Genomic DNA, 24,699 nt, shown 5'->3' with positions numbered 1-24,699 from the left:
TAGTCTGGCTCTGGTATTGGTTCCTGTATAAGTAGCATTTATGCTGGCCTATGCTTCATTGTACTTCTCCTGCCCCCAAAAAGGATAATTAACACACTAACACAAACATGTGAATGAAAGACAAGACCACGTTTTACAATTTCCTTTCCCTTGCTAAAGTTTAATCCAGCAACTTATTGAAATTTAAATTTACATGAGAAGATTCTTCTGTACAAGTGCAATAATTATACAACCTTTTCATTATATGTGTGCTTTCTCCAGACAGAAAAACAGAAATCACATCTGGTTTCAAAGTGGTGTCCAAATGCAACTACAGACATAAGTATTTATTCCAGTCATTTTTTAAATCCTTCCCTGTTTTTCCTGTTGATAACAGTTCCATTTCCAAATATTGCTTTTCGGTCATACACTAGTGCGTTTTAGAGTAGATATTAACCTTTTTTGTAAAATGTGTTTTATTCAATTCTGTTGGTAATAATTCCATTGCATCTTCTTGACAGCTGTCTTTCTACCTGATTTCCCCTTTTAAGAGTACACAGGTCAATCTTCAAAATTCTCCCATTCAAAATTCTCCAAAACTAAAGATCTTGTGGATTTTATGCTTTATTATGCCATTTTAAAAATCACATAGCTATGTAGCTTCTGAAATCAGACAAAAACCCAAGGCAACTAATGAAATAAAAGAAATCAGATTATGAAAATAAATAATTAATAATAGTAACTCATACCAATATTTGCTGATGTTGTTATATTGAGTTACTAGAGAGGAACAAAGGTACTGTGCTGTCAACAAGTATCTTCATGTCTAAAGATTGTCTGAACTAAAATTATGAAAATTACGTGCAATCACAAATTAATCATGAAGGAAAATTATTTTGAAAAAAGCCTTTTTTAAAAAAGATGTGTATTATCATTAGAATGCAACTATATTGACGTGGCAATAATTTACTAAAATCTGAAGTGCAATTCTTCACATCAAAATAGTAAATAAATGAAATTCCAAATTAACCAAGACATGAAAAGACAGCAAATTCCAGTACATGTGTAGAACTGCCTCACTGAAGCTGTATCCTGGATGAAAGGCGAAACCCTTTCCCAAGGACTTTTCACTAAGATAGTTTTGGAGGAAGACATAGTAGGTCTGCTCTTCTAATGTGTTCACCACACAATTTCATTTCTGGAGATCTCATACTTATTTTCTTCAATTGTTTAATTGACTTCAGCACAAAATATTATAAACATAGCTAAACAATAAAATCCCAAGGAATGAATCTTACATTCAAAACTTTATCTTTCTCCCTAAAACTACATCCGATTTCCTAGACAGTTCCAGATGGCCTGCTGTATTCTCCATTCAAGTACAGGAGTCTCCAAAGCTCAAGACTCATTCTAGATAAAGTTGGGTTGAGGGGTACTGTTAACAGTCCTTATATACAATCCTAATGGTCTGAAGTCAAAGTAGAAAATAAGATTTGTAGTCAAAATATAAAGAGGATGGTATGACTGTGAGAGCAAACTGAGTAATGAAACTGTAAACGTGAAAGAGCCAATCCCTCAACATGAATCCTGAGTGGATAACAGTGTCTAAGTTTAAAATAGAGCCCAAAGGCCATTTGCTACCTAGAGCTCACACATGTACTCACTTCCAGAAAACCCACACGTCTACCTAACTTGGAACTTTCATAGCTGACTGTCCTTGTTCACGTCACCTGAACCAACGAATAGAGTATGATCTGCATCAAAATAATCAGAACTCAGCTATGTGAATCAATCAGCACTAAGCAAGTTTGAATCCTTCATTTGCATAAATAGACTTGATTGGGAACTTGAATAGAAACTTTCTCTATAAAAGCCGAACACTCTCTTTGCTCTCTGGAATGCCCCTTTGTTTTATGCAATCTTCCCAGTTTGCAAACTGTTCACTGGAATAAAGTTTCTTTCCTCCAAATTCTTTTTCAGAGAATTTTTGGTCACAAAGCCATGTTCTGTTTATTGACTAACTTTGAACTAGGCACAAACAGTGAAAAGATCAAGAAGAAAACAACCCTAATAAATGTGCATAAAAACCCACTATCATCTTCTGATATTTCAGTTATCATCTGAACATTCTAAAAACTATTTATGGACTAAGGACACTCAGTAACTATACTCGTTAATAATTTTTAACAGTTTCTCTTCCATTCGTTTTAAGAAGGAGGAAGAAATTTCTCATTTAACACTTACAGAAAGGATAAAACACCCTCAAATAGCTCGTTATCTTGTTAGCCCAGACTGTAAATATACAATGTTACAAGGGGAAAATAGGCATATCAGACTTTAAAAAAAAAATCAAAGATCTTTAACAAACATGGCTAAAGTTGTAAGAACCTAGATGTTAGATTCATGCAGCTCTGAGCTTAAATTCTGATTTTACCATTGACTCATGGATTAGATGAAGCAAGTCTCTTAACTTAGCTAAGCTTTAAATAAGTTAAATTATCTCATTTATATAAATTATCTAACTTAATTAAATGAGGTCATACCTAACACGTAAGAACTAATTTTTTATTTGTTTGAATTCAACGTTATCTTATTCACTAATAACAGCTGATTAATTATAGGCCTTTTATCCCCTCCCTCTAAAAAATAATTTCTCCTACATTTCCATTTCATTTTCCACATGAATAGAAACTTAATGGATAGTGTTAGATAAGTATCCAATATTTCAAAAATAATCCCTGGAATATGTCATTTTAAAAACCAAATGATGAAAAAATGTATTATTTTATGGGAGGAAAATTGTTGTCTCAGTGATTAAAAGACAGGAATTTTCTATAATTAAAAAGAGCCTGTTATACACCATAAACATGTGAAACACAAAAGGATATTTCTTTTTTCAGACACAATATAAAAATAACCATGGGAAGCAAAATGATGTCATTTTTCAATAAGTCAAGATTAAACTCTCATTTAACACTTAAGACTATCTGATAAATTCAACCTTCTAAAATGGATTTTTAAGAAAGCAAACTATGGATTATTGGCTCCACAATTTACAATAATCAGTGACGTGACTGATGCCCTCACTGAAGTGATTAATGTTTTTGGAGTCATTATTTAGATATGTGAAAAAATAAATAGAACATTTTTTAAATATAAAAAATGTACATAAAATTTAATATGTACCTACAATTTTTTTTTTTTTTTTTTTGGACGGAGTCTGGCTCTGTCGCCCAGGCTGGAGTGCAGTGGCGGGATCTTGGCTCACTGCAAGCTCCGCCTCCCAGGTTCACGCCATTCTCCTGCCTCAGCCTCCCGAGTAGCTGGGACTACAGGAACCCGCCACCACGCCCGGCTAATCTTTTTGTATTTTTAGTAGAGACGGGGTTTCACTGTGTTAGCCAGGATGGTCTCGATCTCCTGACCTCGTGATCCGCCCACCTTGGCCTCCCAAAGTGCTGGGATTACAGGCGTGAACCATCGTGCCCGGCCTGTACCTACAATATTTTTAACTTTTAGCAATAGTTTTTTGGACAGGTGATATAAGATTATCTTATTCATGTTTCAGTTAAGATTTCAAATAAGATTTCATGCATATGTTTCAACTTAGAACACAAAAAATATGATAAAGAAAAATCTTTGTATTTTGTATTAGGAAAGGTTCAAAGACAAAAATAACAGATGGTAATAAGAAATTATCAAACCTGGAAATAAAGCCACATAGAGAGCTTGGCACATAGATTGTATCACAGAGTTTATTTCTTGAGTATGTAAAAATAAGTAACTCACAATCTAAGCTGTTGAAACTAAATTTTATAGCCTTAAGGGAATGTGATTATGGGACATAAGTCACATAAACAGGCAGCTGTTACCTAGGCAGCTGTAACCTAGAAAGCTGTAATTTTTGTTTCTCTAATTATAGATTTGCCTTCTTCCTTACCTACATTGTTTTGTAAAATATTACAAATGACTAAACAGCACAAGGAAAGACCTCTTCCCTCTTCAGGGTTGATCTTCATTTTAGATTAACTTCTCTCTTACCTTTCTCACACAAAAACTTCATGCTGTCATATTGTCTTAAGATGGAATGTTAAATATACACTTTTAAATTGTAAAGAAAACCAGCCACACAAAAAAGAAAACAAACTTTAACCAATTAAAATGTTGTTACTCATAAATCAGCCTTGTGTAGAAAATGTTGTAATCCTGTTATATGTCTTTGTTTTCTTCCTATGTAAGCACAACTTTAACTTTTAGCTTTGGAGCACTTATCCCATTTCTCTGGAGTCCCTGTAACCTGGGTGGCTATTCCCAGATTTTTACTTGAATAAACTCATTAAAACTGGATTCTGATTATTTCAATTATTTCAGATTGACAAGTGGTCATAGAATTTCATATTCATATAAGACCTATCCAAATTCCATACAAATAATTTTAGGTTTTACATTCATTTCCACAAATTAACAGGAAAGAAAAGTAGCATATATTAATCAAGTGTAAGTGTCAGGTCTTTAAAATCTGTTAATCTGTTAATCTTCAAAACAGGACTTCGAGATTGATTATTTTCCCAATTTAACTGAAAAAAAAAAATCTACTATAAGAAATTTTCAACAGCCCGTCCAAAATCACATAACTAGTCACGTGGAAGACGGGGATTCAAATCCAGGTGGATCAGCCTCTGTCTCAGGTCAGTTTTCACAGAAGCAGAGCATAATCAGGGCCTCCTTTGGAAAGCTGATTTATCAGGGATAAATGAGAACTTTCATAAGAAAGAAAAAAAACATGACAGGACAAAAAATTCAGCAAGGAAGTGGTCCCAGCAGAAGAATAGCTTTACCCAGTCCCTAGGGGAGCTCTGGAGCACAGGTTGTACCACAGAGGTAAACCCACCCTGACGCACAGAGCCTGCTGTTTTTACATACATATTAGTCAGTGCTTGTTCACTACTGGAGAGCCTGTGATTAGTTCTGTCATTATTATTATTTTATTTTAGCACCTTTCACATTGCTATTCTCTTCCTGGAATTTGTTTTCCCAAGCAAAAATTTTTGGCTAAAAAGTTCTGTCTACGTTTTGAAACCCATAGGAAAGTCATTACTTCTGTGACACCTTACACAGCTATTCCCAGAGCTGGGAAACTTTACTCTTTGCACTTTTTGTCTCCCTCTCCTTCTATGAAGGATGTATTTTTTTAATGCATCTGGGCTCCCAAGCACTTAACATTATTTCCTGGCATATTCCCTGATAGATATCAAGTTCTTTGTGAATATTAATTGAATTAATTTATATATCCTTAATTGCTATAAACCAACCAATTGCCAAGTTATCCCTCTTGCTGGTTGTAAAAAGTGTCATTTACAGATGGGGTCTTTCAGCTCAGTAGACTCAACTTCTGTAGGAAGAGAGTAAGTTACAGAGGATGTGTAGTCTCCCTAGAATACCACTTCTCTCCTCTTACCTCACACATGCTAGGCACAGTATACGGTTTTATAATCTGCCTCAGGAAAAAATAAAAATAACATTCTAGATGATTGTGTAACTCCTACAACAGAGGACCTGGTTAATTTCCAAGAAGTTATTATGAACTTTCCGGTTCTAAACTCTGCCCTGAAATCGGGGAAATGGTAAATAATAGACCTTCTAGCATCCTTCACTTGCAAGCATTAAGAGCTCAAATCAGCAGAGGTTTCAGTGACAACGATTGTTTAACACACCCTTTGGTCTTACTAACAATAATTCATTTACTCTCCTCTTTAGGACCTCTGACCTAAAGTCATGTAAAAAGTCTCCTACCCTAAAGAGCTTGATCCTGTACCAACCAGCAGTTTTGTGAATTTAGCTTTCCTTGAGCCAGGCTGCTTTTACAGAACAGCCCTCACCTCAAGGACTAAGTCTTACTATATTTCTTTCTTCAACACCAGTGGGGAGAATTCTTTTAACAATTGCCCTGATAAATAGATTCATGTAATCTTATTGCTGTGTTGTCATAACCTTCTTTTCTCACACTTGGGAATATCAAAAGAAAAAAACTAATAAATTAAGAAAATTATGTTAATAAAGTTTATTTACATAAACAAAGAACATCCATTCAGTTGGTTCTGTATGACGATGGTACCCTACAATTCCCCACAAAGTGAAATTTATAATCATTCCATTGACAAGTGGGCTTGATAGAAGGAGAGGCACGATCTTATTATGTGTTTTCCCTTAATACTACAATATACCTTCCTCATTCTGTGCTGTAATGCCTCAGGGCTACTCTCCTTCTCAGCTGCTCTGAGATGTGGATACAGTTTATTTGTTCAGGGTCACTGAATTGTAAAGCAAATTACTTATTCTGAAACCATTCTTATGCTAGAATGCTCTCAGTTTCACCATGGTTGAGGAACCAAAGACTGATCATCACCATCTATTTCTTTCTCTCTTTTTCTCTGCCACTTTGTCTTGAAATTTTTAATTGCCAGAAAAGAAAACACACACACACACAACCAACTAGTTACTCTCTGCATTCAGTGGAGGATTTCTCTCCCACCAATCAAGACTCCTCTTCCAAAGCCCCTTGCTGAATGCCAGGGATATGCCACATGCTTCTGTTTATGGGCACTGTTTAGGGGTACTACTTATCTTTAAAACATTTTATTTTTCAGAGTTCTGCTTGTATCCCCGGCCAGATCAGCTTCTTATTATAGAACATAGCCAGGGAATCCTAACTATGCTTGCAGAATGCACTACACTTGGACACTTCAAAACATTAAATCAGTTCCATGCTTACGTGGTCCTCCAATTAGCATTCTGTTTGGCAACTCTTATTTTCCCAGCCTGTCAACTTTTCATCACTTCTTTGAGATAAACACTATCTACATTCAGACTCTGAAAGGTCAAAGAGAGACAAAAGGTAGTGATCTTCCAGAAGAGTAATGTATTCATTTCTACCAGCATTTAGTGATTGCTTGGTATTAATGGAATTCATTGACTGATTTTCCATGGCACACCCCAGGCTTTAGAATCAGAGTATAGTACCCAAAGCATGGCCCTGCAACTTACTGTAGCTATAAGTAATGACAGTCAGAAAGTAGACACAGGAAAACCCATATGAGTCACGTATTATATAGATCCTAAGAATATTCAAAAAGAATATTTACCCTTCTAATTATTTAAAGAGACAGTCAAAACAGCAACACAACTTTAAAGTGGCTATTGATATTTTAATGTTTTCATAATATCTGAAAATAGTTTAAGACATAGTCATTATCCCAGGATAAATCTCATCTATGTCGTTCTCTTGCTATGCTGATTGTAAAAATGAAATAAAATCTTACCAACGACTGCTAAAGGATGAAGGCTAACCATCATATGACTCTAGCTTTTCTTTCAAATATAGATGTTTTTAGCTAAGATATGATCAAGTCTTTTGTGAATCCAAAAACAGGCAAGGGGGACTTAATTTTTAGCTATTTTGCATGTCAGCAAATACAATTTTAATTATTTTATTCTTAGGAGAAATTTGTGATATTAGCTTGTTTCCATGATTTGAAAGAAAACATGATTTGAAAACATCAATACCATCTATTTTCTTAAAATAATAGTAATTAAAAAACAGAGACTGAAAGGAAAACCATGTCATATAGAAAAAAATCATTTGCTGGGCACGGTGGCTCACGCCTGTGATCCCAACACTTTGGGAGGCCGAGGTGGGTGGATCACCTGAGGTCAGGAGTTCGAGACCAGCCTGGGCAACATGGTGAAACCCAGTTTCTAATAAAAGTACAACAGCAACAGAATTAGCTGGGCATGGCAGCATGTGCCTGTAGTCCCAGCTACTCGGGGGGCTGAGGCAGGAGAATTGCTTGTACCCAGGAGGCGGAGGTTGCAGTGAGCTGAGATCGTGCCACTGCACTCCAGCCTGGGCAACAGAGTGAGACTCCATCTCCAAAAAAAAAAAACAAAGAAAAAAATAACCATTAAATTCAGGAATTAAAAGACCTATTTCAACAAGCCAAGCTATATTTAGTATACAAAAAGTAATGTTGAACTTTGTATTAAGTGTTAGAGATCAAATAACAATGTAAAATCATTCCTTTAACATTTAAATTTGTGTTAAGAATGATTTAGATATTTGAAATAAAAAGCACCATAATTATTCATTTGTAATTTTTCTGAAAAACTTTATATACTTAGGTAACTTCATGATTATGATGAAGTTCTCTCAATTTTTATGAAAGACTGATGCTGCTTCAGCGATAAAATATGTAACATATTATTCTATTTGCTTTTTTCCCATGTCTTACTTGTACTATTAAATATTTGTATCACTTTGATAAGTTATTTGGCATCTATGAGCCTCAATTTATAAAAAATGAAGGTTTGGAGTAGATATTAAAGACTCACTGAGATCTGAAATGTTAGAATTCTAAGATGATTCTTAAGGTTTATACTACCAATATTCTACCACCACCGCTATTTGTTTTTTCAGCCTGTGACAACCACCACATTCCACATTCTTCAGCACCTTCACTTTTTCCTTTGCCTCCAGCACCATCTTGGTTTCACTTCTTCCCCTGTTCAGCCTAATATACATCATCTATTAATCACTCTGTTATCATAATCATGGCATCCCTCTCCCAGTTGGACAAAAGTATACAGAGAAATTCCTTCAACTTTCTTTATTCACTATCCCCCTGACAGATACTTTCTTCTAAGGAAGAGAATTTTGGAAAATGCTAGTCTCTGATAATATAAGATCCAAACATAAATATATGTGGATACTAGTGCATATTATCACAGTGTAATTCTGAGGTTAGCCTAAATAAGAGACACTTCGCTAAGACTTAGCATAATTCACTTAAATTTTTAAAAATCATCTATATCACATTATTTAAGTGTTCTCTTTCCACTCATCAGAAAAAGTTCAAGAAAGAACAACAAAGCAAAGGTATGAATTAATCATTTAGTAAATATTTAAGCACATAGTTAAGTACTTCATATGTCTAAACCACAATATAAATCATAAAATACATATGAACTTTGCCTTTAAAGTAGTCACCTCCAGATAGCACGCCCTAAGTTCAATGTTTAACCATTTACTGATATGATTTTATCACTGGTAAATATCTAGTCACATAAAGATTATTACTTATAAATACTTCTATTTTAGTGCTATTCCCTAGTCCTGTCCCTATCTGTCCCTATCTCCTAGCAAATATCCAGCTGATGTAAACTTTTACCATCCCTGTAAGCTGAAATAGTGATTCTAATCCAAAAAACTTGCCATTGTATTTTTTTGTTTTTTTATTTTTTAATTAATTAAAAACATTCTAGTGACAGACACCAGCTTTCACATCACCATAAATTGTCATGTGTAACAAAATGATATTTCTTGTCACCAACATCAGAAAGGACTTTGAAGGAAACCTGCTACACATCATTTCACGTAAGTTGTGGTTTCCAAAAATCTGTGAATGGCATTAAATAAGGGCTTACTATACACAAAAAAGACAACTTCCTTTGGAGCAACTGAATCAATTTACATAGCAGAGAATTACATAAACAGTCAGAAGGGAAGGCACAGACAGTATGACAGAGCTTCCAATATATTCTTACCTGAATATATGGCAGAGGTAAGAAGGCTACAAGTCCCAGGCTCCATTTTATATGGGACTAGCTACTCTACCAAGACTAGCAAATGGGGAGTATTCATAAAAGGAAAGCAGTGTGTCCTTCCTCCATGCTGCTATTTATAAGCATGATTTGAACTCTCGTGGCCACCTTGGATCACGAGGGCAAAGACCTCGACAGAGCAACAAGCTGGAAGGAGCTGGGGTCATTACTGACATGGCTAACTTACCCACTTGGCACAGCAGCACAGAGTCAATGGCCAATGGTCCACAATACTTTTTTGGCCCACAAATATTTTAAATTTCTTTTAAAATTAGAATTTTTAAAAATGAATTTTTAGCTTGAAGTAGATAATATTAATATTTTAATCTTTATATGAACATAGTCACAAAACAATATGTTACATAATATAAATGTGGTATACGTATATATATTTAACAGAGTAAGGGTTGATGAAGTCTAAAGTAACTGAAGCCCATGAAAGTTAGAATGCAGCTGTTTGCCCACTTGCTGGCCATGGAGAACCAGCCAGCCCTGGATTTCCTACCTGTTATATAACTTATGTGTGAGAGAAATAAATTTATATCTTGTTTAAGGCATTGTAATTTGGGATTTTATGACGCATTCCAAAAAACCTGAATCTCAACTGATTAAGGTGGCAAGGGTTGCAGGCAGGTACTTACAGGAACTTATGAAATGTACCCAAGACAATATAGAACCAAAGCCAATATGGCAAAACATGCCAAACACTGCATAGGCACCATCTTCTTTTGTCCTGCCAGGCTGGTACCTGTGGCTTCATCTTCCAAATATAAAAATGGGTAGCATCACAATTTAAATCCTCAGTACACTCTGCTCTTTCGTTTTCTTTCTTTAAGACATAAGAGCTAGCCATTCGGTAACTCTGCCTCCTTTGCACCCCAACTTTCAAGGTTCCAAAGCAACTTTGGTGTTGTGAATGGGGAATTCAGAGCGCTGGGTTTAAGCTACCTGGCTGCCATTACTAAAATTCTCTCCATCTATAAAATGAGGTTATTATGAATTGCTATATAAGATGTTGTGAGGAGTTATGAGCATGTATAACAATTAAAATTAAAACACTATAAAAATGCCAGGTATTATGTCTCCCTCACACATTGCCCACTACCTGTCAAAGCTGTCTTTGAGAATTCACTTAATGTTATGTCACCCAAGTAAAAGAATATATAGGGGAAATGTATACATTATTAAATTTGCAAGTCTATGCTCCTTCGAGAGAAAGGTAGATATAGAGGAAACACTATAGTGATTACTGGAATCAAGCTAATGATAGTGTGTTACCAAATAAGTCTACTTTCAAGGATAAGTATTCAGAAAAATGCAAGGTATCTATGAGTAATATATTTAAAATATTTATTAAAATATGCATATAATATATACTACGGAATATATTTATATATTCTGTGTATAAAACATATAATATATGTTATATATAACCGTATTTTTAAGGATAAATATTCAGAAAAATGAAAGATGTCTATGAGTAATATATTTATTAAAATATGCATACAATATATACTACATAATACATATACACATTATATATTACATATATAATCTATATACTACATGATATATACTATACCATATATAATATATACCATATGTATACTATATATATCATCTAGTACATATTATATACTTTTTTTAGATACAAATTTTGAGGCAAATGTATCAGTCTATGAATGAGTTAATTCTAGAACAGTTATGACTGTACTATACTTCACAGTGCCATCTTCTGATTACCAGTGGAAGAACAGTTCCAGCCAAATGACTTTCTAAGAAAAATCTGGCTGTTATTATCATATGGTAAGGCTCTCAAGACAGACCAAATGTGAATGTTGAGTTTGTTGCTTTTCACATCTCTAAAACCAAAGGTGATCCTATTTCCTACATGGAAAGTCTTGAGGGTCAGCATGCAAACAGCGGGCAAGAACCTACTGTGCACTGAACCCTCACTCATCGCACATGTCGCGTGTGTATGACACAAGTTATTTGTCCCATCAGTCTACATGTAGTCCCAACAGCTCCTTAGTTTCTGAGTTACTTCCCAAATATCTAGCCATCAAAAATTTTATTGCTAACTTTTATTGTCTCAGGATTCTGACCTTGAATTAGAATCCTGAGTCTTATGTCTATTAAATCATGGGCTCAAGTCTCATCTCTACCCCCGTTTTAATTTTGTGACCTTAGATATGTCAACTTCTGTAATCCTTAGTGTCTCATTTTGTAAAGCAAGCACTTCATAAGACACTGAAAAGCATTAAATAAAATAACCTTAGACAAATTTGTAGTACAGTTCTTACACATAGAAAACAAGCAGTAACCTTTAGCTACTGTTATAAATTATTTTTAAAAATTAAATTATGAGTCTGAGGAATTGAGACAGCTACCTGGAATCACACAAGTAGAAGATACCAAGCTATAATTAGAACACAGGTCAGCCTGATTCTACGCATTTGTTCCTAAGCCCCACAATTAACACTTGGAAGACATCAGGAGTCAGGCAGTAGAAAACCATAGTTCACTGGTATTTTTTAAAAAACAACGTCCACACATAAAGATATTACCATGCTAATATATGATTATTTTTCTTTTACCACAAAAACAAAATAAATATTTTAGTTAGAACTTTAAAGAAAGGATCTTCTGTCACCTTTAATTGTGAGCTTACCTGAGAAAAAGTAACATTTTGCCTTCCTTCTTTAACTGTATATAAAATTTTGGCTACTTATTTATTTGCAGAAGGGCATGCAACTAGAACCCACAAATGAAGCCAACACAAAAATTTAAGGCCATTCGAGAGCTTCACTTTATATCCTAGGAGGCACTGTAGTACAGTGATTAAGAATGTATGTTCTAGTGCCACCTGGCCTTTGAATTTCGACTCCACTGCTTACCAGTCATAATGTTGGCCAAGTAATCTAATCTCATGTGCCTTAGTTGCTACATCTATAAAATTAGGGCAACATCAGTAATCACCTCAAGGTTTATTGTAAAGATTAACCTGGTTGATGGTATTATATAATTGCTAAGTACTATTCATTTATATTATTATAAATATTATATTATTATTTATATTTTCTTTTGAGTTTCTTTTTTCACTCTAGGAGAATTAACTAATGATACAGAGGTTAGGCACTAGGGCAATGTGACTGGCATAGTTGCACATTCTATTTAATTCACACATTTCTTAGAAAAAAATGTTTAACATCATGCAAAACCAACCACCATTTAAGGGGAGTAGGGAGAAGATGATCAAAACTTTAATTTTTACCACGTAAATATTACTTCTCCTCATTTTGAAAGCTCAGATTTCCTGCCCCAAGTAGCCTAGAACAAGCATTTATATGGCTTCATGTGTAGGTCTTGGTTTTTTTGCCTCTTTATTATATAACTTGCAGTGATAAAAGCTAGGGAGGGAGAGAAAGTTAAGTGTGAATTCTTTGTTGTTTATCTCAGACATTTCACCTTTTGTCTCATATTTTCTAAATACACTATGCCCCCTGATAAATCCATGTAAATATTTTACACAATTTATTTGAGCATTTTCTCAGCCCTTTAAAGAAAGCTATGTGAGGCGGATAATTATTTTCATTTAAATTGACTGATAAAAGCAGCCTGGAGCACAATGAGATCCTCATTTACTAAATGTATTTATACACATGTGTAAAGGTGTGATTTTTGCCAAAACATCAACATCTTCCCATTCTCCTGACTTCAGCTACAATTTGCATGTTGAGTAAATGGTAAAGAGATGAAAGTATACTAGAGTTTATAGTTCTGAAATACTAGAGCTGTGGTTTCTAAGCTGTCATATACATAGGAAGTTCCATATTAAAATGAAAATTCAATGTCTAGGGTAGGAACCGAAATCTGTATTTTTAAGGACCATCACAGGTAATTATCATTCAATTAGAATGAGGAGCATACTTGGAGAAACTAAATTGAGAACATGTATTACCTGGCAAACTTTTGTATTTATAATAAAGGCTTTATTTGGCTGATTTTCAAACTAATGAATATTTTAGCTGATTTATTTTAAGAATATTTTTAATGTACTCTATCTCACCTATTGAAAACATGCAGTCCTTTGCCAGTATGGTTTAGCTTCTGCTTTCTTATTTGTAGTACTGATTATTACTTTTCTTCACTGTACATTTATACAGAGACTAGATTCTATATAGGCAGCCCAATAGTTTCATTCATAAAGCCATTCTTAGAATAATGACCTAGGATCTGACCAATTTTTAGCTGGGGGAATATGGGATAGTCACTTACTGAGTGCAAAACTTAGGGGTCCCTAGTGATGAATCACATATGAATATAATGTGTTGTCATAGGTAAGGATTAAGTGACAAAGAGTAAGTAGCTAGCACTTCTAGACACACGATTAGTCCTCACAAATCTTGGTCTAACCTGTAGGTTATCATTCTATAAAATGGCCAACTGAAACAAAGACATATAGGGAACACACAAAAGGGATTTGATATACTTCAATATCTTTCTAAACTGTCATGTCAGAAAAAGAAAAAATTGCCCCTCACTTTTTTGTGTGAACTTACATGCAGAAGGAGCTAACATTTTTCTCTGTGGCATCTGAAGGAAAAAGCTACAACAATATAAAGCTTCTTCAGCCCATATCTGTGTCTTCCTAAGATGTTACTCCAATTTTTCATGCATTTTCTTGTTTCTTTTATAATTCAGAGACTTTCCCACCTTTTCCTGCCCAATGCTTAGTTTACTTCAAAGGCCAGCAATAAATGACCGCAAGCATTAGAAAAGAGAAAATTATGTATGAAGAAAAAGCTAGTGATCGGTGCTTTCCCTTCCACTCTTATAGTCTCTTTCCAAGCACGCTACATTCCAATAGCTCAAGTGTGCTAAGTTTCTCCTTTCCTTCTACCATCCTAGTCCCTCTTCTGGACCATTCTCTGCAGGTCATGACCAAACTTATCCCATTGTAGGATTACTTAATTTTAGAAGTCCAGGATTTTCAACTTGTCAATTGTCTTGTTAATGTTATGCTGTCCTTGTTTTATGATTTACACATTTAGTCCTGCCACCTGTAGGTAATCTTGAACAATGAATCCTCTTTAAAATAATTAATATGGAAATATAATTGTAACAATTATTTTATACCTATATTTCATATTTAACCATATTATAGCAACATAATTTGGAGCTTCAGGCACCAGATAGAAACGAGGTCAGGTAATACTGACTTTCTTTATTTTTTTTTCTCTTAAAAGCCTTATAGTTGTTTAAATTAGTGTTCCCAACTGGAATTGGTTAAGATAATAGAGAATTGGCTTCCACATTGCCCCCAAATTATCTGCATGTTCTTGAAGGAAAAATACCATTTTATTTGGTTTTTTAGTTTGTAATAAAGGAGGTTAGTCATGAGCTCCACAAACTCTTCATCAACAATTCTAACTTGTCTATGCCACATGAGCTTTTCTCAATGATCTCTCTTGCTGAAATGCATGTACAATCTGGTAGGGTAAAATTTTAATTAGATAATGTAAGACTGTCGATATAGTGAGCTGTATTTCTCTGTGCTGGATGCTATTCTTTATACATTAGCTTATTCAATCCTCTTGACATATCTATGAGAGAGGCACTGTTAAATATGGCTAAGAGATGTTCATTGACATTTCTAAATTCATATAACAAGTAAGTCTGATTCAGAGTCTCCGTTTGAGCTCGGATTCTTTTGGATTTAACCCCATGCAACACGACAAACACCTCTTGTCATCTCCATTCCTCCCCTAAACTCCCCGACTCCATTTATCAGCACTCATGGAATAAGTGATTCTAGATGGTAACAGTATGTTTTGAATCAGAATCTGAAGGTCAGAAACCATCATAACCCTCTGGAGGACAGGCAGGAGGAAGTCAGAAGAAGTCACATCCTCCACAGGGGACATGAGATGAATGTCCCAGAATCTGATTTAGCCCTTACCAATACCTTAACTCTGAAAACTAGTTTGGAAGACAGCGAGTCACTGCCCACTTTCAGTCTTACTCGTTTTCAAGCAAGAAAGGAAAAAATAAAAAGAGGAACCTGAAGATGAGATGCCAAATGCTTGTGACCTTCAGTTATTAAATTATCGGTGAGAATTAGAAATTAGAGTAAAGCATTTTCTCTGCAGGTACTCTCTAAAATGCATTCTGTCACAGAAATGGGTAATGTTTCACATCTTCATGAAAGCCATTCATTGGGTTAGTTCCCCACTTGCCCTGGCCCCAGGAGAATCTTATTAGAAAATAAATTATAATTTTATAATTTTGGCTGTACTAGTCTAGAACTATGAAATTAATTTAAGGACTTCATTTATTTTGAATTTTAAAAAAAATTATTAAATTACATGCTGATTGCTTGAGGTGTTCTATATAAAATAAACATATTAAATCATCATATCTATGTATAGTAATAATGAACACATCTTAGCATATTCTGAGGGACTACAAGGCACAGCTATGTGCCCTAAGACACACTTAAATACATTTTATTTAATTTTAATGGCCCTAAATATTAGATATTATTATTTTACTTTTTACAGAGGGGAAAATTAAGTTTCAGAATGGTTAAAGAACATATGCGAAGGCAAAGAGCTTATAACATGTGCAGGTGGAATATTCTACAACCATCTGAACCTAAAAATGTTATATATCTATAACTACATCATCACACAAACTGTGACGACAGTGTAGAGAAATGTAAACCAAAGAAAATGTAATGTAACCTTATATTAAAGCCAGGTATGAACATATTTAGGAACACATCTTGGCAAGATAGCATGCTGCCCATTGAGAAATACCACAGTTTCAGCACAGATTTATCAAGTGAGATTTATATCAGCAAATGTCTGAGAACTATAGTTACAGGAAATACTTTCAATGGAAAGATCTCAAAGGCACCAAAAATATCACCTTACAATAGAACTGAAAGGTCAGCAGGAACGATTATAGATGTATCTTATGGGAGGTAAATGGTGTGCAATGATGAGAACTCATTAATGACTCTGCTTTGAGTTTTGAAAATGACCTAGAGTCTTATTTAGGCCAGCTCATTCTTCAAAAATCTACTAAACACAGGATGTTCAACTTCTTATTACTGTAATTCCCTTTGTCTTACGGCCTGTTGTTCTATGATGATTACATGTGGTGCAATAATTTGGTTTTAAGTTATTTTATACTCCATAATAACTAGAATAGTTATGGATTCTTCATAGGTACTAACTAGTCACATGTTGCTTAATTACAGAATAGCTATGTCATAGTGAACATTCACATAACAGAACAGAATGAATATAGTGGAAAGTTCTGGGTTCTAGTTTGTTTCCCTTTACGACCTTGGGCAAGTCTCAGTCACCCTGGGTTTCAGTTTTCTCACCTCTAAATTGTAGGGCTTTGGACTAGAACACATTCTTGTGTTCACAGTATGTTTCCCAATCGTAGGCTTTTTAAAGTACACTTAAAGAGGTTAAAACACTGGAAAGCAACACCAAACAATTCAGACATAATTGCAATGCAATCACTACCTACGATATAATTATGTCTCCTAGGGTTTATGAAAGAATCCTCAGAGAACACTGTTTACTTGGGTGACCTTCACCTTCTGTCTTCGTACTCATGAAGCAAAGTTCTTAGACGTCTTAGTAAATATTTGCACTTTCTCTGATGCAAGCTTGACATGATCTGTACCTTTCATCTACTCTTAGCGGTAAATTACACCGTTTTCTATGATCCACTCAGTTCATAGATGTCATTGTCAACACATTCACATTCACACAGTAATCTATAGCAAAATAAAGAGAAATATATTTTTCATGTAATAGTCAGAATGTTATTACATAACTGTGAAAAGTTTATGATAATGTATGTGCAAACTAGTTGATGGTCAACAACCACTAAAGCTATTTTAAAACTGACTTAGTATAAGATCCCTTTCATATGATCATTTTCAAAACTATAATGGTTGGGCTGCCTCTATATCAGTGATTCTTAATTTGTTCTCCATAGTAAAAAAAAAATGTCAATACTTTTATTCCTTTAATTTTTCTAAACATTTGTACCTTTTAAATGTTGCTGGTAAATGATGAAATCAATGAAGAAGTAGAAAATAAAGTCATAAAAACTTTCAAGTCTACCCTACCTATATAGTTTGAAAACTTCCACTTTTATTCCTTGACACTTGTACTCACAGCTTTGATTTCATATCAAAATTTATAGCAATTACATTTTAATTAGGTATACAAACAGACAAATATTCACTTTTATGCTAAATCTCATTCTAAGTCATTAAGTTAAATATTCCAGATTTTCATGGTGTTCACCAAAGTGTACAGCACCATCAAAAACACTTTGGAGGGGCTGGGCACGGTGGCTCATGCCTGTAATCCCAGCACTTTGGCAGGTCGAGGCGGGTGGATCATGAGGTCATGGGTTCAAGACCAGTCTGGCCAAGACAGTAAAGCCCCATCTTTACTAAAAATACAAAAAAATCAACCGGGCATGGTGCCAGGCGCCTGTAATCTCAGCTACTCAGGAGGCTGAGGCAGAGAATTGCTTAAACCCAGGAGGAAGAGATTGCAGGGAGCCAAGATGGCGCCACTGCACTTCAGCCTGGCAACAGAGCAAGACTCCATCTCAAAAACAAACAAACAAACAAACAAAACACTTCGGAAAAAAACTAGCCTAATAACCAAATAACCCCCGTTACACCTCTGACTTCCTCTCTTCTCTACAAATCATTCTTTTCTTTTGGATGATGACTATGCTTCTTGTTAATTTCATGTCACCTAATTGATTTGTATCTATATTTTTTCTTTTTTCTGCTATGGCCAAATCAATCACAAAGATTTCATAAAAATAATATTAATAATACCATAATAACAGTATAGGCTAACCTGTGTTGAGTACTTAGGGAATATGCTAAACTGTTTCCACGGATGAACTCATTCAGTCCTTACAATTGAAGGCTGTTACCTTCTCAAGTAGGTGTTATGGGAAGGTCTGTGTTCTACATCAGAAAACTGGATAGAGAGGATAAGAAGTTTACCTAATAACATATAGTAAGTGTGGCAGGATATTGAGGTTGATCACAAAATATTTTTCTTCTCAATATCCTTGGAAAGTAGAAGTTGCCCCAGATACCACTTAACTGGCATTATTAACTCTTTGCTTCATTCACACTTAGAAATTTGTGTAAAATTTTGTTATTTACCCAATTTTGTTTTATATATCATTATTTGTATATATGACTAGATTATGGATATACATAACTAATCTATTGTTTTATTGCCCTGATGGTTCATGTAATAACTGACTGATAGCAGGCACATTCTTAATGCATGATAATGAAACATCAAAGACATGTGTACAGGGATGAAGACAAGTTCAGAGAGTCTTTTTGGATTTCTCAGAAAAGGAACCATAATTTTAAACAGTACCTGTTTAATCAGGTTACTTAAATTATTTAGCACCATTTGTAAAAGGGATTTTAGCAAATCTTCTAGAAGTCACTGAGAAACAGCCGCACACATAGTTTCTTATAACACACACCAGAAAACATTATTTCATTAGAACCACGCATTCCTCATTGGTTTCAGTGATCTTTGCTTCTTAGTTAGAAGGTCAAGTTCTTCCTTTCAATTACATGGAGTTTGGTTAAGGACAACTGTACAGACAAATCAAATATTTGAGATGTCCCTATCATTAATCACAGAAAAAATTTAATCCACAAAGATAATCACCAGATATTTTAAAAACTGCTATTGGAAATAGGTGACTAAGGTGCAAAACTGCAGTGTGAGAAGTCAAAATATTTGTGTGTTAATATCTTCTTAAGAAAGCCATACTTCTATCTCATTTACATGGAAGGTACAATTTTTATCACAAATAAAGGAATGTAGGTAGCATCCTGTAAAATGTCATGTGTGGCAGACACTGTGCACAGGACTTAGGAAGCAAACCCATGTTGCCTCAAAATATTTCAGGAGAGTTAAGGTGAGACTGCTTCTTGCATCAAATTTATTTGGGTAAAAATATTTGTTGTGTGTTCTCATTGTGTTTATTGTGATTCTTGTCCTTTATTCTACAAATCAAGTTGATCTTGAGGTTAGTTTAATTCACGGAACAAATAGCCCGGGGCATCTTCAATATATAGTATCATCTAAAAATAGATTCCAAAATAAACATGTAGTGTGACTGCTGATCAGACGGTCCAGGAGAGACCTCTAAGGTGACTCCTGTTGGGAGGACTATAACCGACCATCTGCTCAAAGTTCTTGCTTCATGGAAAACCACCAGAAGTCAATAGACCTTCACTCCTCCCCTGCCATGTCTCTCTCCTTATTAAGTCATTTAAAAGTTAACAATCCAAAGGCATCAAGAGTATAACCACAGCGTAAAGGAACAGAGGTTCAGCAGAATAAAGCACGAGCCTTCTCCAGCACTCCATGGGTCCCTTTTCACCAAGAACTTCTAAAGAATTTTTCACCCTACCATTACTTTCAATACCTATACTGCTTCTTTCTGAAGTGAATTACTGCCTACCTTGCAATAGCAATTTAATACTATACAACAAGGCTATCTTAAAAGTATAGTCATTCTACTCCAAAGCTATTAAACCAACATGTTTGCTTTCTTTGATCACATTTATTTGTGTACAGTTTAAATGAGTTTCTGTATTAGTTACATTATTCATATCACTAACTTGATTTTTTTGGTAATTTATATGCATTTTCTAAGCAGGAGAGACCATATGCCAGGAAATTAAACAGCTCTTTTTCTTTGTTTGTTTTTTAAAACTCTATGGGGTTTGCCAGTAAAACAGAGAAAAATGCTTGGCTTTTGTGTAAATTGAACATTTAGCTTTCTTTCAGGACAAATACATTAACTCTGATTGGGGGCCATTGATGCTCGCTGTGATTAAATTATGGGATTTTGTGCTTCAGCATCTAAAGTTGCTTCAGAAAAGGTGAGAAGGAGGAACAAGCAAAAAGAGAAAGCTATTCAAAAATGTCTATTTAAAAGGCAGGATTGTTTTCTATTCAAAAATTTCTGTTTAAAAGACAGGATAGTCGCTGTGGGCTAGATACCATTAGACCTGTTTACAACACAGTCAAAAGACTACCTTTGCACCTGCAGCATTTGTTTCACTGAACAGATTACTTTAAAATACAACTGAACTTCAGACCTATTGGAAATAAAATAGCAAAGTATTAAGGCAATGCACTCAGAGAAATATATAATGAAACAAATATATATTTGCATTAAGAGTCTCCGCTCTGCATTCCCTACACTTTGGAAAGAGTTTGACAATAAAAGACAGGTGAGATTACCCAAAGGCTATAGGAAAAACTAGCAATTACCACCACCTGCTAATGCATCCAGCGTGATCTAAACATGTGAAATACCATTTGCTTCACATACAGGACTACTGACTAAGAAACTAAGTTAACAGAAGTCTTTGGCCAGAAAACCCACTGTCACAGGTGGCCATGGCTGAGCTACTCAGCTTTTCCCAGCAGGACAATAAGCTCATCCCTACTAACACAACTGTCCTTTCAAAGCTGCTCAGTTTAGGTTCTAATCTGCACATTAACCATGTGCCTATAAGAACTGTTAAATATTATACACAGAATGGCCTTCTGTTAGAGATCTTTAAAACATATTCTCTTCTTTGCAAAATGACACAGATAGTACCGCATTCCTTTTCATATTTGTTCAATATCACAGGGTATTCTGGGTATCCAGTAAAATGAATTCCTACAGAGTAATCACATTAATAAGATACACTACTTATTATAAACATTTCATTTTTTTCAAGCCCAGCATTCTCTTCTGCTAAAATTTAATAACCACAGTTTTCACATACCACAAGCATTGCAGAAGTTTCAAAGCTAAAGTGAACAAGATGATTATTCCAGTTTTTGTTGTAATAAGTGTGTTAACTATTTTTAAAGAAATTTATCCCTATCAAAATCAACACTTTCATGAAAGGAAAAGATAATGGCTTTTTGACCCTGTATTAGATATCGAACATTAAAACTTTGGATGCTAGAGACTATAGAGCTTTTTCATTCAATTTAATTATAGTATCCTTAAAAAGCAAATGTACTTTTGGAACTCTAGAGATGTTCACAGTCTAAAATCACTGTGGGCTGGATTTCTATTGTTTAAATATTTCCTATTATTTATGCATGTGTTGACTGTCATCTACTTAAGTGTCCAAAGTTAGAAAATTTCCTTTCTCTAGAAGACTAAATCACAACATAAGAGTGAACGGCAAGAATTTAAAGAATAACTGTGATGCATAATTTGTATTGAACTGTTGAGAGCTAACCACAAATATTAAAATGGGCTCTGTATTTAGAGCAACTAATTATAATACTGGGAAGCAAACTGGTTTTCTTTAAAACCATCTGCACTTTATGAGCTAAAGTGACAAGCAAACCTTACAGAAAATGAAGAATCAAACTTACATTTCATTTTAATCTGGGAAACTCACCTGGGCTTTGTTTGCAAGGAAAGACTAAATTTATCAATTATTGAGGGTAAATGAAATAGTCTCTACACTAAAAGGAAAGTTTGGTTACACAGGCCTGAAAGAAGGTGTGTAGATTAGGAACGGAATCAAGAATTTTACAGCCTTGATTTGTAAGAGAGAGTAAGTTTTCTTCATTCTTTTCCATTTCAGAATTAGAAACAACCCTATATCCCTACTTTATTTGCCATCAGATGCACAATCAAATAATGTTTCTATGCATGTAGACTTGAAAGGATCTTCATCCTGTGTGGGTTATTTTATTTTATAGTAGCCAAGGGAAAGAGGTTGCTGCCAATGTGATGCTAAGGGCATGCAGAATAAAGACAGTCCTGGGCAACTAAACAGTCCACCTTTGTGCTACGCCTGTGGAAGAAAAAAACAAACCCATCACAACTTTGGGACTTGATCAACAGTGGGGAGTCACAGAACTCTTCTCAATCTCTGCATTTTAAATCTCCACCAAAAATAGCTCCTCTGTAATGGGGCTTAAAGTCCCATCCATGGCCACTGATGGAGTACAGTACTTAATTGTTTCTGACTAGGGTCTCTGCATCAGCACTCTGAGAGTGTCTTCTAACTTTTAATCGCCTTCTGTGCTCTTTAATTAGACCTGTTCACAAGACAGTCAAAAGAAAACGCCTATCACTAAGCTTATCCAAGACGTTGAAACAGGCCATTTCAGGAGTCCAGGAACTTTTGTACAAGTCTTAGCATCTTCCAGGATTAATCTGTTTTCTCTGGTCTCCCCTTCCTTAAATCAGGCACACTTGGGGGAAGGGAGAAGCTCTATGGTTATTAAGACAACTCCAATGTAAAGACACTGCCTGGTGGCAATTCCCTCCTTGCCTATTTCCGTTCTTTATTTTGTTCTTTTACCGCGTGTTACCTTTTGGCTACTAATAGGACTGGAGGGTAAAATGTCTTTTCTCTCCTTCGGAAGAGAAAGCTTTTGATCCCTCACTGAGAGCAATCCTAAGACTTTCTCCAGGGGGCTGGGATAACTAGGAAAGGGCTCTGCTCTCTCAGAAGGATTTCAGAGCCCAAACCATACAGCGTCCCTCTTGCTTAGGCGGGAGATGCAAACAGCTGAAGTGCCTTGGCCCCCACTGGTGACCCACAGTAGGACCAACCTCTCCCCGGCAGCGCCCCTGGCCTCAGGCCACTCACGCTCCTGGACTCACCTGGTGCTGAGGACCAGCGCAGGCAGGAGAGGCAGCAGGTAGTGCGCTGGGCTGAATTTCATGCTGCTGCCTGTCGGGGTCCTCCTTCCCTCGCTGCCTTCTCTCTCTCTCTTCGGGATCCTGTCGCTCCTTGGTGCCCGGCTCTGTCTCCAGCCAGTGATGAGCGCTCTTCGGAGGCGGAAAGGCGGAGACGGGCACACGGACGGACGCCTGGGGAAGGCAGGCGCTGGGAGCGAGGAGTATCTTCAGGAGTGATGTCACCGGCGAGGCGAGCCCTGCCGGGGATTGTTCGGCGCCGCCGCTCCGGAGCCCGGAGGGCGCGCCGTCACTCGCGCTGGAGGCGGCGCGGGGAGAGGGAGGGGGCGCCTCGCGATCGCCCCGTGCGCTTCGGTCACCGGGCTGCGCTCTGGCCAGTCGGGTGAGCACTGGCCAGGGGCGGATCATTTATTCCCGCTGCTCCCCAGGATGGCGCGGGGCGGGGCACGGAGAGTAGAAACCTAATCTGCCAATAATTGAACTTGCGTACTCGGCAGGAGATGAGACCCAGTTCACTGGGAGAGACTTCCTGACGCGTAGGGTCCTAGGCAGGTGTCTCTCGCCTGCTTAAACCGTGTTTGGAAGAACGTCGCTCTGGAGAGAGTGTTTAGAAGATTGTTCTAATTAGAACTGCATAATGATTTGCCTGAAACAGATGGAAGGAAGCGGGAGTAAGCAGCGTCCAGAAATGCAACCTCAGCCCGTCATGGCATTGCAAGCTTCTTAACCCGTGAATGTTGACTGCAAAGAACCAAAGAACGTTTCGGGACCGTTAAGACATCTGCTGCTCTGGGTTTTGAAGATTTCTGATCTTCCTCTGATTTCAGTCGTCTGTACCAGCACCTGCCAATGGGGTTGGACCTGGTGGCTCAAGTTCACACACCTGAAGGAGTCCTTTTCCTCAGGTGAAACTCATCAAGGAGACCTAGCGGACAAAAACCATTAAAATGCTAACAGTAATCAGCTCGGAATGATGGTACTGGAAGGTAGAGGTTTTGTAGGTCATTTGGTTTTCTATATTTTCAAATATTCTATCATAAACATCCAATATTTAATAGGCTCTATTTAGAAATTTTAATTAGAAAAATTAAATAGCACAATTATAATCCAAAACACCATTTTGCAAAAGCAATTCTGAGAAACAGAACTACTATCTCTGCTACTGAGATATTCAATTCTAGGATATTTATAAGATGATATTGCGTGTGTGTGTGTGTGTGTGTGTGAGTGAGAGTGAGAGAGAGAGAGAGAGGATGAGAATTCCATCTGGATATTATCCTGGTTATATAA

The 24,699-nt window shown here is 36.0% G+C and overlaps 1 protein-coding gene across 2 annotated transcripts in view; it reads right to left on the bottom strand.

Moving 5' to 3' along the window:
* Positions 1 to 23,822, bottom strand: part of LUZP2 (leucine zipper protein 2) — a 580,933-nt gene extending 557,111 nt beyond the window's left edge. Inside the window, exon 1 of one of the 2 annotated variants that reach the window (XM_009460116.5) lies at positions 23,374 to 23,822. In XM_009460116.5, the coding sequence (XP_009458391.2) occupies positions 23,374 to 23,817 (444 nt within the window). In that variant the 5' untranslated portion in view covers positions 23,818 to 23,822. The remainder of the gene's footprint in view (positions 1 to 23,373) is intronic. The other variant, XM_521872.8, reaches the window with a different exon arrangement.
* Between the last annotated feature and the right edge of the window lie 877 nt (positions 23,823 to 24,699).

The sequence above is a fragment of the Pan troglodytes genome, chromosome 9 (assembly GCF_028858775.2).
Source record: "Pan troglodytes isolate AG18354 chromosome 9, NHGRI_mPanTro3-v2.0_pri, whole genome shotgun sequence".
Classification (NCBI taxonomy): Eukaryota; Metazoa; Chordata; class Mammalia; order Primates; family Hominidae; genus Pan; species Pan troglodytes.
This window is presented reverse-complemented; position numbering and strand designations above follow the sequence as displayed.